We start from the raw sequence: 16,656 nt of genomic DNA, 5'->3' as shown, positions 1-16,656 counted from the left end.
TCCTATAGTCAGTCTATTCTATAGTCTAGTCTAGTCTATAGTCTAGTCTATAGTCAGTCTATATTCCAGTCTATAGTCCTAGTCTATGTCCCTAGTCTATTAGTCTAGTCTATGGTCTAGCTCTTAAGTCTATGCTTCTAGTCTTATAGTTCATAGTCTTAGTCTAGTCTATAGTCTAGTCTAAGTCTAGTCTATAGTCTCGTCTATAGTCTAGTCTATAGTCTAGTTCTATTAGGTCTATAGTCTAGTCTATAGTCTAGTCTATAGTCTATAGTCTAAGTCTATAGTCTAGTCTATAGTCTAGTCTATAGTCTAGTCTATAGTCTAGTCTATAGGTCTAGTCTATAGTCTAGTCTATAGTCTAGTCTATAGTCTAGTCTATAGTCTAGTCTATAGTCTAGTCTATAGTCTAGTCTATAGTCTAGTCTATAGTCTAGTCTATAGTCTAGTCTATAGTCTAGTCTATAGTCTAGTCTATAGTCTAGTCTATAGTCTAGTCTATAGTCTAGTCTATAGTCTAGTCTATAAGTCTAGTCTATAGTCTAGGCTATAGTCTTGTCTATAGTCTAGTCCTATGTCTAGTCTATAGTCCAGTCTATAGTCTAGTCTATAGTCTATTCTATAGTCCTTGTCTATAGTCTAGTCTATAGTCTAGTCTATAGTCCAGTCTATAGTCTAGTCTATAGTCTATTCTATAGTCTAGTCTATAGTCTAGTTATAGTCTAGTCTATAGTCTAGTCTATAGTCTAGTCTATAGTCTAGTCTATAGTCTAGTCTATAGTCTAGTCTATAGTCTAGTCTATAGTCTAGTCTATAGTCTAGTCTATAGTCTAGTCTAGTCTAGTCTATAGTCTAGTCTAAAGTCTAGTCTATAGTCTAGTCTATAGTCTAGTCTATAGTCTAGTCTATAGTCTAGTCTATAGTCTAGTCTATAGTCTAGTCTATAGTTTAGTCTATGGTCTAGTCTATAGTCTAGTCTATAGTCTAGTCTATAGTCTAGTCTATAGTCTAGTCTATAGTCTAGTCTATAGTCTAGTCTATAGTCTAGTCTATAGTCTAGTCTATAGTCTAGTCTATAGTCTAGTCTATAGTCTAGTCTATAGTCTAGTCTATAGTCTAGTCTATAGTCTAGTCTATAGTCTAGTCTATAGTCTAGTCTATAGTCTAGTCTATAGTCTAGTCTATAGTCTAGTCTATAGTCTAGTCTATAGTCTAGTCTATAGTCTAGTCTATAGTCTAGTCTATAGTCTAGTCTATAGTCTAGTCTATAGTCTAGTCTATAGTCTAGTCTATAGTCTAGTCAGTCTAGTCTATAGTCTAGTCTATAGTCTAGTCTATAGTCTAGTCTATAGTCTAGTCTATAGTCTAGTCTATAGTCTAGTCTATAGTCTAGTCTATAGTCTAGTCTATAGTCTAGTCTATAGTCTAGTCTATAGTCTAGTCTATAGTCTAGTCTATAGTCTAGTCTATAGTCTAGTCTATAGTCTAGTCTATAGTCTAGTCTATAGTCTAGTCTATAGTCTAGTCTATAGTCTAGTCTATAGTCTAGTCTATAGTCTAGTCTATAGTCTAGTCTATAGTCTAGTCTATAGTCTAGTCTATAGTCTAGTCTATAGTCTAGTCTATAGTCTAGTCTATAGTCTAGTCTATAGTCTAGTCTATAGTCTAGTCTATAGTCTAGTCTATAGTCTAGTCTATAGTCTAGTCTATAGTTTAGTCTATAGTCTAGTCTATAGTCTAGTCTATAGTTTAGTCTATAGTCTAGTCTATAGTCTAGTCTATAGTTTAGTCTATAGTCTAGTCTATAGTCTAGTCTATAGTCTAGTCTCTGTAGATTACTTATCAATAGTTAATTAAAATTTAGGAATTTATCGATGTGTTCCAAACGTAATGATATATTAATGCAAAAATAGTGTATGTTTGTTTTGTTCTCATTAGCATTGCAATTGCATAGCAAAATTGTATTTTGCATTTAATTTTATTTATTTTTACACATCAGTCGTTCGTCGATGCTTCTATTAATAAGAATCAAATAGGCGAAAAGCAAACAAATTATTAATAAAATTATTAAAAAATAAAAAAGTGTTTTTTTTTCAAATTAATGCTTAAAACTTACGTGTTTTATTTTCATAACATCTTCTTTAAATTTCTTGTAATTCTTTTAAATTTTGTTTTATTGCATTCAGTTTACTCTGTGCTTGTAAAAACTTAAAAAAAAAAAAATAAAGTTGTGAAAAGAATTTGTTGACTCAAAATGCCATACGAAAGTGATTGTAGTTCATTCATACCCGATACTAAGCGTGGTTACTGGGTCAATCCAAATGATTTCATTTATGCTGGTCTGGGTTTGGCCTTTCGGCTGGATATGTTTTCATTGCCTTGGTTTTATGTATTGAATAAGAATGGTAAGTTTAATTTTAAATTATATAAAAAAGTAGATAATATTTGATCTATTAACATTTGTAGCAGCATTAAATCACAATTCACTCCAGTTACAAAATCTTTATTTCCGCTAGATTACCTGGCACATGTAAAATAAACTTGTAATTCCTTTTTGCATTACAAAGCGATCATACATACGTTACACATTGCCAAACTATATATGTACATACATACGTATGTATGTATATATGTAAATTTAGCTCAAATTAAGTCAAATATATCATTTAAATATATTTAATATTTTATATTAAAAATTTCTATTGAAAAATGCATGATTCTGTTTGTAATTTGTTTTGGCGCTATTTAATTTAAATGATACATGCAAAGAAAGATTAATTAATATAGAACCATAATAAAATCTATATTAATTACAAACCAGCAATCATTTGGAAGATTGTTGGATGATTAATCAGTAAACTGACTCATTTTGACTCCTTCTGATGACCTAAACGTGTTTGATAAGTTGAGCGCTTAAAAAAAGATTCGAAAATGATCCCGATATATGATTGAAAACTGATTATTTGAAAAACAATAACAAAATGTATAGCAATCATAAATTGATCATTTTGGTGTTTAAAATATGATGGTTTTAAAAACTTATTTTGTGATCATATTTCGAGCAGTTGAAAGATCAAAAATTCTTGTGTAATTGTTTTTGTTTGCAATGGAATAGCAACACTTTCACTTAAAAATGACTCATAAACGATTCAAAAATGAGTCGAAACTGATTAGAAAATGGGCTAAGAAACGACTCTTTTAGAAGAGTTGGCCAAAAAATTTGTGTGGCCTAAAATAAGTTGATATAATTCTCATTTCGTTTATAAAACTAAATGTATAAGTATTTCAATTTGTGTAATATTTATAAAGTCGATTTTCTGTCAAGGAAATTGAAATTATGCTTTAATTATAATAATTTTATATGTTTAATGATCTTATACCTAAGATAGTTGGGTGACTAAACACTAAACTAAGTCTTAATAATTCCAATTAATGTTTAAAATCTGATTTATTTGAAAAACAATAACAAAATGTACAGCAATCACAAATAGGTCTTCCAGATGTTCGAAATTTGATTGTTTATAAATTTATTTTGTAGTTACTTTTCGAGCAGTCGGAAGATCAAAAAGTGTTTTTTGTTTTGTATTTGTCTGTAACAAACATAAAAATTACTCAAATAAGTCGGCTCATTAATGGCTCAAAAAAGATTAAAAAATGAGTCAGAACGGATCAGAAGTGGGGCTCATAAAAGACTCATTTAGAAGAGTCGCGTGTAGGGTACCATTTTCTCCCGACGAATGTATCATTTATGATTAGAAAATGAGCGCATATATGATCATTTTAATCGTGCAGGAGAGTCATAAATGACTCGAATGTGATCAAAAATTTCAAAAAATGTTAGTTGGGAAAAAGCCTTAAACATGATCTGTTAAAATGTTTGTGTATGAGTTCATCAATGTACATATACATATGTACTTAAGAAGAAATACAATGAAAATCGATTCACTTTGTACCACACTTACTATAATGAATTAATTGTTTTTTATACCCATCATCAAGAAAAATGGGGGTATATTGATTTTGTCATTCTGGGTTCTTATTAAATTCTAAGAAGATCTGGCCATATCCGTCCGTCTGCCTGTCTATTGCAATCACAATAGAGTTCGAATGGAGAAAGCTAGAGGATTGCAATTTTCCATAAATATTCATTTTAAGTCTTTTTGGTTTTGAAAATGGGCAATATGGGGCCACGATTATAGCTATAAAATTTTACACATATACGTTTCTTACGAGCCAACACTTCACTACTGACTTTTATGGGAATATAATTGACCCTACCGGCCATATAAGATCCCCTTCAGAAAATGATTTTGACCCTCATTACTGCCTTAAAAGTACGAGTATACTGATTAAATTCGACAAAAGCAAGTTCCTTACGAGTCAAAAACTCTCTACCATGGGGGGTAGGGTCGGTTCAAAACCGAACAAACAACATCCTCCCCATTTAAGGTCCCCCTCATAAAAATTCTTTAACGCTCATTATTGGCGTAAAAATACGAGTACAGTGATGAAATTCGAGATAAACAAGATATATATAAATTAGAATCGGTCTATATATTTTTATGAGGATCGGTCTATAATTGACCCTACCCCCCATATAAGGTCCTCTTCAGAAAATTACGTTAAGTTAAAACGCTCATTACTGGCTTAAATGTATGAGTGTAGCGTGGAATTCGACATCAGTAAATTTCTTATGAGCAAAAACTTCTTTACTGACTTCTATGAGAATCGGCATATGATTAAACCTTCCCCCCATATAAGGTCCCCTTTAATGCCCATTACAGGCTTAAAAATACTAGTAAAGCAATGAAATTCGACACACATAAGTTTTATACGAGCCAAATCGGATACGGTCCTACGTAAGTTGTATATGAAACAAGTTTTATATAAAACAAGTTTTATATGAAACAAAATCGGTTTACAAAATCAGTCAATAATTGACCCTACCCCTCATGTAAAGGGGTTTAATCAAATTGATTACCCTTCATATAAAGGGGTTTAATCGATTTGATGGTGGGTATATGAGATTCGGCACAGCCGAATATAACATTCTCACTTGTTTTAATACTGATTTTTTTTCTAGCCTTTCCGATTTATTATCTTATTTCTGAAGCTCTTGGCAACATACATGTGTTGTTTGCTTTCAATATTAGATGGTTTCCTAGGTATTTCACCTGGCTCTGCTCTGTAATTTTAATATTGGTTATCTGTACGGCAGGAAAACTTTATTGTCTTCGAGAAGAATTTGTTGAATTAAATTTTATTTTTAATTTATTCACCGATGTCAAACTGGAGTTTCCATAGATACTTACAAAATCGGTATAATCTGCAAGGGTGTGAGTCAGTGTTCTTGTAGCCATATCTGTCGTATATAAAATATAGTGGAACGGCACTAGAATACTCCCTTACGTAACTCCAATAGATATTTTCGATGTGAAAAGATCACATTTTTAGATCTGATTTGACGTATGTCATAGAGCAAAATGTATTGATGTTATATGTATATCTTGTTTATGTCGATATGAAACTGGAATTGTTCGGAAGAAATTAAGAGATTTCCATAGATACTTACAAAATCGGTATAATCTGCAAGGACATGAGTTAGTGTGCTTGTAGACATATCTGTCGTATGTAACATATAATTTCAAAAGATATTTTTCGATGTGAAAAGATCACATCTTTAGATCTGATTTGACGTATATCATAGAGCAAAATGTATTGATGATATATAGTATGCTTTAATTCCGAAATAGTTCATTAGGGTAAAGTGTGTTTCTGAGACGACTAGTATGTCAATTTCCTAGAAGTACAAAAATCTTAAAATTTTTTATATATTTTTTTTTTTAATTATTTATCATTTTTCCAGTTATTACCTTTTTGATTGTTTATCTAATCGGTTTATTCATCTATATAATACCATTTATTGTAATACAATCATATTTGGGTCAATTTTCAAGTAGTGGTTTTATCTCTGCTTTCCGTATAACTCCTCTTTTTAAAGGTTTGTGTCATTTAGTTAAAAAAATGTTTTTAAATCAATATCTAATCTTATTATTCTCAGGTATTGGTTATATTACACTGGTCTTAAATTTTTGTGCACTTTCTTTTTATATAAATTACGCCGTGATACCTCTAGTCTACTTGTTTGCTTCCTTGCAGCCAACATTACCCTGGAGCTGCAAAGGTTATCAGAAATGGGCCATAGAAGAAGAGATAACTGTAAGATATAGTTGTATTTTAAGTTTATTTTAATATTCAAATATTGTTAATAAATCTTTATTTTTAGCTTTGCAATTTACCTGGAAAGAACGAGACATTGGCTCTCTATCCTAAAGATTCTATTTTCTTTAATCTTCATATCCCTTCAGTGCTGTATTTTAAGTAAGTTATATAGTGCGGAAGTGTTTGAACTGATGTTTGTAACTATGGTTTCATACCCACCGTAAAGCATACGCATTTAGTCAGAATCACTGAGTCGTGTAATTAAACTACATGTCGCAATTTTAGAACTTCTAACTTGGGCCTAATGATAAAACCCGGCTCCACTTCTTACTTGTTCTACCTTTCGATGTTTTTAGTTTGGAAGCGTCCTAATATTATATACATATGTTTCTTTCTTTTGTATTTCACAGATCACTCTTTAACGATATAAATGTGTTATCGAATAAAGATGTTGAGTTTTCCCTGTCATGGCAATTGATTGTTTGTGCCATTTTAGTTTGGACCGTTGTGATTATATTTTTTTATAAATTCTTCAATACCAAGAAAGTAAGTTAAATTCAATTCGCTCTATTGTTTCGAATGAAATAAATTCCACGCCTTTTTCTGCTCAAATATTGTATTGAATTACTAATATTCAAAACTGTGAGCGACTGATATATTTCCTCTTGCAGTTCGGTCAAATTATTCGTTATACCGTTTGGACATTACTAGGACTTTTGTTAATATTATTAATACGCTTTAGCTTTTTACCCGGTTCGGATGAAGTATTTAAACGTCATATTACACTTGTTTGGGATGATATTATTGAAATCACTTTGTTAATACCAGTTTATGGTATAACCGCTTTTGGACCCGGCTGGGGTATTTTTATAACATTATCAAGTTTTAATAAATTCAAAACGAATATTATGAAACAAAGTTGGATAATTGCGTTTGGGCAGTTGGGTATAGTTGTTGGCTTGGATGTGATGGCCCAGTTTATACAGCAATATTATAGGGGTAAGTTGTAGCATAGTCAATTTAAATATTCATTATATGTAATACTTATTTTCGTTTACAGAAGAGACTGTTTATAATTATCCTTCGGATGTGGAATATGTTTGGTTTTTATATTTAACAACCGGGAGTGCTATATCACATATGGCTTGGGCAAACATGTGGTCAATTTTACTTAATTTGATGCTATTTTTATCAGGCATGCTTTTAATTGTGAGTAATATAGTTAGTTAGTTAGTAGTTAGTTAGTTAGTTAGTTAGTTAGTTAGTTAGTTAGTTAGTTAGTTAGTTAGTTAGTTAGTAGTAGTTAGTTAGTTAGTTAGTTAGTTAGTTAGTTAGTTAGTTAGTTAGTTAGTTAGTTAGTTAGTTAGTTAGTTAGTTAGTTAGTTAGTTAGTTAGTTAGTTAGTTAGTAGTTAGTTAGTTAGTTAGTTAGTAGTTAGTTAGTTAGTTAGTTAGTTAGTTAGTTAGTTAGTTAGTAGTTAGTTAGTTAGTTAGTTAGTTAGTTAGTTAGTTAGTTAGTTAGTTAGTTAGTTAGTTAGTTAGTTAGTAGTTAGTTAGTTAGTTAGTTAGTTAGTTAGTTAGTTAGTTAGTTAGTTAGTTAGTTAGTTAGTTAGTTAGTTAGTTAGTTAGTTAGTTAGTTAGTTAGTTATAGTTAGTTAGTTAGTTAGTTAGTTAGTTAGTTAGTTAGTTAGTTAGTTAGTTAGTTAGTTAGTTAGTTAGTTAGTTAGTTAGTTAGTTAGTTAGTTAGTTAGTTAGTTAGTTAGTTAGTTAGTTAGTTAGTTAGTTAGTTAGTTAGTTAGTTAGTTAGTTAGTAGTTAGTTAGTTAGTTAGTTAGTTAGTTAGTTAGTTAGTTAGTTAGTTAGTTAGTTAGTTAGTTAGTTAGTTAGTTAGTTAGTTAGTTAGTTAGTTAGTTAGTTAGTTAGTTAGTTAGTTAGTTAGTTAGTTAGTTAGTTAGTTAGTTAGTTAGTTAGTTAGTTAGTTAGTTAGTTAGTTAGTTAGTTAGTAGTTAGTTAGTTAGTTAGTTAGTTAGTTAGTTACTTAGTTAGTTAGTTAGTTAATTAGTTAGTTAGTTAGTTAGTCAGTTAGCTAGTTAGTCAGTTAGTTAGTTAGTTAGTTAGTTAGTTAGTTAGTTAGTTAGTTAGTTAGTTAGTTAGTTAGTTAGTTAGTTAGTTAGTAGTTAGTTAGTAGTAGTTAGTTAGTTAGTTAGTTAGTTAGTTAGTTAGTTAGTTAGTTAGTTAGTTAGTTAGTTAGTTAGTTAGTTAGTTAGTTAGTTAGTAGTTAGTTAGTTAGTTTAGTTAGTTAGTTATTAGTTAGTTAGTTAGTTAGTTAGGTAGTAGTTAGTTAGTTAGTAGTAGTTAGTTAGTTAGTTAGTTAGTTAGTTAGTTAGTTAGTTAGTTAGTTAGTTAGTTAGTTAGTTAGTTAGTTAGTTTAGTTAGTTAGTTAGTTAGTTAGTTAGTTAGTTAGTTAGTTAGTTAGTTAGTTAGTTAGTAGTTAGTTAGTTAGTTAGTTAGTTAGTTAGTTAGTAGTTAGTTAGTTAGTTAGTTAGTTAGTTAGTTAGTTAGTTAGTTAGTTAGTTAGTTAGTTAGTAGTTAGTTAGTTAGTTAGTTAGTTAGTTAGTTAGTTAGTAGTTAGTTAGTTAGTTAGTTAGTTAGTTAGTTAGTTAGTTAGTTAGTTAGTTAGTTAGTTAGTAGTTAGTTAGTTAGTTAGTTAGTTAGTTAGTTAGTTAGTTAGTTAGTTAGTTAGTTAGTTAGTTAGTTAGTTAGTTAGTTAGTTAGTTAGTTAGTTAGTTAGTTAGTTAGTTAGTTAGTTAGTTAGTTAGTTAGTTAGTTAGTTAGTTAGTTAGTTAGTTAGTTAGTTAGTTAGTTAGTTAGTTAGTTAGTTAGTTAGTTAGTTAGTTAGTTAGTTAGTTAGTTAGTTAGTTAGTTAGTTAGTTAGTTAGTTAGTTAAGTAAGTAAGTAAGTAAGCTAAGTTAGTAAGCTTAGAAAGAAAGGAGGGTGAGTTAAGAAAGAAAGGGGGGAGGGTGTATGGTTAGCGGATCCTCTGCTTTCTAATAACTGTAAACCTTACACCTAACTATTCGTTTTTTTTTCAGATCATGCAATTATATACAATATTAACCACAATATTTGATGAATTCGCAAACTTGAGGGAACATAAAGTAAAAGTATGTATGGGTCTAATAGCCGCCACATCTGTCATTTCATTATACTTCACCTCTAATGTAAGTGGGACATTTTGTTGATTTCAAGAGAAAAACTTTTGATATTACGTTTTTTCTGTTAATAGCATGGTCTCGTACATTTCAACACACTCTTGACCGATGTTTACGTATCACAAACTGCAATTAATTTACTATTAATACTGGTCGTATTATGGGTCTATGGTCGTGAACGTTTCCAACATGATATAGAATTTATGATAAATAAACGTTTTACCACATGGAAAATTTATGTTCTCAGATTTGTGGTTCCTTTGGGAATATTGCAGGCTTTGGTATGTTTTATATATGTACATACATATGGTGTATGTTCATATTTTCAGAATTTCTTATTTTTTCTAAAGAATTTAAGAAATTTTCGGAATTATTATTACTTTATCTACTTTTTCAGAGTTATGGCGTTGTTTTGGCTAACTATTTACACTATTCAACGCATCCTATAATGACAGTCTTCGCTTTCATATTTATTATCATTCCCTGGCTGTTAATACCCGTCTATGGTTTCTATTTTATATGCCAAAAAAGTAACGGTTCATGTAGGTCCCGTTTACAGCATAGTTGTAAACCGCACGATTGGCATCCCGTTGAGCAAGAGGAGCGTCAGCGTTATGAAAACGAATTGGAAAATATTAATAGAAACCATCAACTTAATGAAATTAGAGATAATAATGTAATGGCAATTTAAAGTACAAATACGATTTCTTATAACTTGCAATTTAAGGGCATCTTTGTAAATACTAATGTGAGAGTTACGAATTGATTTCGGATGATAGTTTTTTATGAGATTTTTATGTAGCAAAATCTACAGTTTATAATAAAGTGATTAAATTCTAATAAGCAAATAACTTGTTCATATCTAATTTCGTTCCGATATGTACTTGGTAATGAATGATCGTTATCAATAACATTAATAATTTTTTTTTTTTGAATATGATTTGTAGCCAATTGTCTGCTTAGAGCGTATGTCTAATAAGGAATTAGAGGTTCTATCCCTAGTCGATATTAGAAGTTTTGTAAAGAAGTATTTATTTGTGTTAAACCCATTCCAGATAGCATTATAAAATAACTTGTTAATGGAGCGTTGAGTAAGGGAATAAACTAAAAAACATAGAAAATAACTGTAAAGCCTGTTTTAAATTCGGAAAAGTTGGATTATCACATTTGTAATCAGTCATTTTTTGGTCATCGTCGAACAAAAATTAGTAGTTATTCAACCAAAAAGTAAGTACTTACACTAAGTGTCAATGTTACTTGCTTACTTGCCTGGTAAGTAAAGATTTTGCTGGGTTATATCGATACCCTATATTCAAAAATTGCTAAATTAATAAAGATGAAGATGTTTCTTACATAATACGCTTTTAACAACCTTACTTATTCATACTTAAAGAGGTGCTATGCCCCCTATTGTTAGTCCGCTAATTTTTTACCAAATACTCACATGGATGCAAAAGTTGTTAGTGCATAATTTAAGGATTTTAGCTCTAATAGTTTCTCTGATATACTAATTTTTGCATTTAATTCATGTAGCAGGTGTCAAGATTTTTTTTTTTATTTTTTTATATCATAACCGGTGTAGGGTACCATCTGATCGACCATGCGCGATTATACTTTCTTATTTATTTTTAAAATATTAGATTTCATAACGCATCGCAAAATTTTATTAATTTTTATTCGAAATCAAAGCGAATTTTTTATTGTGATTAGCAGGGAAACCAAAATATGCAAATGCATGTTTTTTGTGGTGTGTCGTATGGACTCATGGATAAGGTATTTACACGTTTCAGTCCAATTTAAGAATTTTGGCATCGATTTGTTAGAGCATATTTTACCCATAAGAGCATAATTTTGCATGATTTGACTTTTTTAGCATATTTAAGGCATATTTTCGAGTTTTTCGAGCATATTTTACTCTTTTAGTGCATATTTTGATGTTGTCGCTTTTTTTTCGTTTTTGTACATTTTTAATTTTCTTTTCAAAACTTTATTTAAAAAAATAAAATTTTATTTTTTTTGTACCCTACACCACTTTAGTGGCGAGGGTATATTGGATTTGTGCTGATGTTTGTAACATATAAAAATATTCGTCCTAGACCCACCTTAAAGTATACCAATCGGCTTAGAATCGTTTTCTGAGTCGATTAAGCTATGTCCGTCCGTCCGTCCGTCCGTCTGGCTGGCTGGCTGTCCATGTAAACCTTGTGCGCAAGCTACAGGTCGCAATTTTCAAGATAATTGGATGAAATTTGGCACGCACGTTTTATTTGACCCAATGGACGAATGGTTAAAATCGGTCCATTATTTCACCTAGCCCCCATAGAACAGAACTCCCCGAAAAGGGCTTCTGAGCTCATAATTATGTTAAATATACACATATATCGATAAAATACGGCACAACTAAGTTTTATAGAAGTCTTGATAACCCTGCCAAATTTCATAAAGATCGGGCCCCATTTGACCCTAGCTCCCATACAAAGTCCCCTTCAGAAAATTACTTGAATGTCCCAATTAACTTATAAACACAAATATCACGATGAAATTCAGCACAATAAAATACTATGTAAATATAAAAATATTCACAAAATTTTATCGGGCTTGGTCCATATTTGCCCCTAGCCCCCATATAAAGCCTCTTTCAGAAAATTAGTTTTTCATCCATAAATTGCTTAAATGTATCGGAACAAGGGAATATTGAAGATAAATGCGATATTATGAAAAATAAATCACATTTAATATTTATAACTGGTGTAGGGTATCATATGGTCGGCCACGCCCGACTATACTTTCTTACTTGTTTTTTTTTTAATTTTTTAGCCTATTTTACAATTTTGAAAAAAAAAACGTTTTTAGAACTTGAAAACTGCAAAAAATACATTACTCTCATGAAAACCAATGTTATAGTTTTTTATTCAATAAAGCATTACATTTTAAATCGGACATAAAACCGATTACTTTTGATTTCATGAAACCAATCCATTTTTATAGTTTAAAAAACTAATTATTGGAATTTATGACAACACCGATTAAAATGTCAGTTTAAAAGCTATGAATACAATTGGAAGAAATGTGTCAAACTTTGTCGTTTGAAATATGTTTTTTGGGGACCAAAATTCAGATAACCAATAAATGTTATTTATTGGTTATCTGAACGTAAAACGGAATTCTATTAAACTAATTCTTCAAACTATGAGATGAAACATTTATAAAAAAATCTTGTAGGATATAGAATATGACAATAAACATTTATTATTTCATTACAATTTCAGTCTTTTCGAGCTTTTCAATGTTAAAAATAATTAAAAATTTTATTTTTGGAGCATATATTTAAAATTTTAAGAGCATATTTTGAGTTTTTTACGGCATATTTAAAGCGCTTAAAACACTTTTTTTAAAGCATGTTTTCGGTTTCCCTGGTGATTAGATTATTAGATTATTTTTGTTTGTAATTTTCTTTATTCATCTTCCACTCATCAAAGCTTCTGCTAAATAGAACTAGTTAATACATGCATATTTTCAAATCAATCTAATGCTTATCAATTATACAATAAACATATCAACCAGGCATGGAAAATTTACATTTTAACATAGCACTAAAATTAGTATTTTTCTCAATGTCTGATTAATTTTTATCCTAAGGATAAATTGACAGTTTTCATACAAAAATTATTTTATCCGGCAGAATATCTATCGGTTAAAGGTTAATCGGAGGTTGAGATAATGGCCCTTAAAGTACTAAACTAATATTCGCTAGACTATATACTCACTATAGACTAGAATTTAGACTCGACTAAACTATACTATAGGCTAGACTATAGAATAGACTATAGACTAGACTATAGACTAGACTATAGACTAGACTATAGACTAGACTATAGACTAGACTATAGACTAGACTACACTCTAGACTATAGACTAGGCTATAGACTAGACTATAGACTAGACTAGACTATGGACTAGACTATAGACTGGAGTATAGACTAGACTATAGACTAGACTATAGACTAGACTATAGACTAGACTATAGACTAGACTATAGACTGACTATAGACTAGACTATAGACTAGACTATAGACTAGACTATAGACTAGACTATAGACTAGACTATAGACTAGACTATAGACTAGACTATAGACTAGACTATAGACTAGACTATAGACTAGACTAGACTAGACTATAGACTAGACTATAGACTAGACTATAGACTAGACTATAGACTAGACTATAGACTAGACTATAGACTAGACTATAGACTAGACTATAGACTAGACTATAGACTAGACTATACTAGACTATAGACTAGACTATAGACTAGACTATAGACTAGACTATAGACTAGACTATAGACTAGACTATAGACTAGACTATAGACTAGACTATAGACTAGACTATAGACTAGACTATAGACTAGACTATAGACTAGACTATAGACTAGACTATAGACTAGACTATAGACTAGACTATAGACTAGACTAGACTAGACTAGACTAGACTGAACTATAGACTAGACTAGACTAGACTAGACTATAGACGACTAGACTAGACTAGACTATAGACTAGACTATAGACTAGACTATAGACTAGACTATAGACTAGACTATAGACCTAGACTATAGACTAGACTATAGACTAGACTATAGACTAGACTATAGACTAGACTATAGACTAGACTATAGACTAGACTAGACTAGACTAGACTATAGACTATAGACTAGACTAGACTATAGACTAGACTATAGACTAGACTATAGACTAGACTATAGACTAGACTATAGACTAGACTATAGACTAGATATAGACTAGACTATAGACTAGACTATAGACTAGACTATAGACCTAGACGATAGACTAGACTATAGACTAGACTATAGACTAGACTATAGACTAGACTAAGACTAGACTATAGACTAGACTATAGACTATAGACTAGACTATAGACTAGACATAGACTAGACTAGACTATAGACTAGACTATAGACTAGACTATAGACTAGACTACTAGACTAGACTATAGACTAGACTACTAGACTAGACTATAGAGCTAGACTACAGACTAGACTATAGACTAGACTATAGACTAGACTATAGACTAGACTACTAGACTAGACTATAGACTAGACTATAGACTAGACTATAGACTAGACTATAGACTAGACTATAGACTAGACCTATAGACTAGACTATAGACTAGACTATAGACTAGACTATAGACTAGACTATAGACTAGACTATAGACTAGACTATAGACTAGACTATAGACTAGACTATAGACTAGACTATAGACTAGACTATAGACTAGACTATAGACTAGACTATAGACTAGACTATAGACTAGACTATAGACTAGACTATAGACTAGACTATAGACTAGACTATAGACTAGACTATAGACTAGACTATAGACTAGACTATAGACTAGACCTATAGACTAGACTATAGACTAGACTATAGACTAGACTATAGACTAGACTATAGACTAGACTATAGACTAGACTATGACTAGACTATAGACTAGACTATAGACTAGACTATAGACTAGACTATAGACTAGACTATAGACTAGACTATAGACTAGACTATAGACTAGACTATAGACTAGACTATAGACTAGACTATAGACTAGACTATAGACTAGACTATAGACTAGACTATAGACTAGACTATAGACTAGACTATAGACTAGACTATAGACTAGACTACTAGACTATATACTAGACTATAGACTAGACTATAGACTAGACTATAGACTAGACTATAGACTAGACTATAGACTAGACTATAGACTAGACTATAGACTAGACTATAGACTAGACTATAGACTAGACTATAGACTAGACTATAGACTACTATAGACTATAGACTAGACTATAGACTAGACTATAGACTAGACTATAGACTAGACTATAGACTAGACTATAGACTAGACTATAGACTAGACTATAGACTACTATACTAGACTATAGACTAGACTATAGACTAGACTATAGACTAGACTATAGACTAGACTATAGACTAGACTAGACTATAGACTAGACTATAGACTAGACTACAGACTAGACTATAGACTAGACTATAGACTAGACTATAGACTAGACTAGACTATAGACTAGACTATAGACTAGACTATAGACTAGACTAGACTATAGACTAGACTATAGACTAGACTACAGACTAGACTATAGACTAGACTATAGACTAGACTATAGACTAGACTATAGACTAGACTATAGACTAGACTATAGACTAGACTATAGACTAGACTATAGACTAGACTATAGACTAGACTATAGACTAGACTATAGACTAGACTATAGACTAGACTATAGACTAGACTATAGACTAGACTATAGACTAGACTATAGACTAGACTATAGACTAGACTATAGACTAGACTATAGACTAGACTATAGACTAGACTATAGACTAGACTATAGACTAGACTATAGACTAGACTATAGACTAGACTATAGACTAGACTATAGACTAGACTATAGACTAGACTAGACTAGACTATAGACTAGACTATAGACTAGACTATAGACTAGACATAGACTAGACTATAGACTAGACTATAGACTAGACTATAGACTAGACTATAGACTAGACTATAGACTAGACTATAGAACTAGACTATAGACTAGACGATAGACTAGACTATAGACTAACTAGATAATAGACTAGACTATAGACTAGACTATAGACTAGACTATAGACTAGACTATAGACTAGACTATAGACTAGACTAGAGACTAGACTATAGACTAACTATAGACTAGACTATAGACTAGACTATAGAACTAGACTATAGACTAGTACTATAGACTAGACTATAGACTAGACTATAGACCTAGACTATAGACTAGACTATAGACTAGACTATAGACTAGACTATAGACTAGACTATAGACTAGACTACTTAGACTAGACAATAGACTAGATTATAGACTAGACGATAGACTATCGATTATAACAACAATAAAACCTATTGTTCCAAATATGGTCCAATGTTCACATATACTTGCACTATAATTCAGCAGAATTTGAGTTGGGACTAGATAACATTGCGTATAGAGCATCAGAGAAAAATTTAGGATTTATAAGATGTAATTATGTAAAAATTGTGTATGTTTGTTTTGTTCCCATTAGCATTCCAATTGCATAGCAAAATTGTATTTTGCATTTTATTTTATTTATTTTTACACATCAGTCTTTCGTCGATGCTTCT

The 16,656-nt window shown here is 30.8% G+C and overlaps 1 protein-coding gene across 4 annotated transcripts; it reads left to right on the top strand.

Annotated features, from left to right (window-relative positions):
* The first annotated feature begins 2,124 nt into the window (after window positions 1-2,124).
* Window positions 2,125-10,270, top strand: LOC119604401 (sodium- and chloride-dependent glycine transporter 1-like). 4 transcript variants are annotated; one of them, XM_037956967.1, is made up of 10 exons: window positions 2,125-2,405; window positions 5,867-6,001; window positions 6,137-6,219; window positions 6,287-6,381; window positions 6,633-6,768; window positions 6,894-7,221; window positions 7,283-7,431; window positions 9,312-9,440; window positions 9,506-9,712; window positions 9,829-10,270. In XM_037956967.1, exons 1-10 carry the CDS (start codon window positions 2,255-2,257, stop codon window positions 10,120-10,122), a joined length of 1,707 nt encoding a protein of 568 aa, XP_037812895.1. In that variant the 5' UTR covers window positions 2,125-2,254; the 3' UTR covers window positions 10,123-10,270. The 4 variants fall into 4 exon arrangements, with proteins under 4 accessions (XP_037812895.1, XP_037812894.1, XP_037812897.1 ...); XM_037956966.1 differs by having other exon boundaries at window positions 6,062-6,219; XM_037956969.1 differs by lacking the exon at window positions 5,867-6,001.
* The last annotated feature ends 6,386 nt before the right edge of the window (window positions 10,271-16,656 follow it).

The sequence above is a fragment of the Lucilia sericata genome, unplaced genomic scaffold, assembly GCF_015586225.1.
Source record: "Lucilia sericata isolate MDLA Ls3-8-SP2 unplaced genomic scaffold, ASM1558622v1 Contig000389F_arrow, whole genome shotgun sequence".
Classification (NCBI taxonomy): Eukaryota; Metazoa; Arthropoda; class Insecta; order Diptera; family Calliphoridae; genus Lucilia; species Lucilia sericata.
Note: the sequence above shows the minus strand (reverse complement) of the source record. Positions and strands in the feature narration are given on the sequence as shown.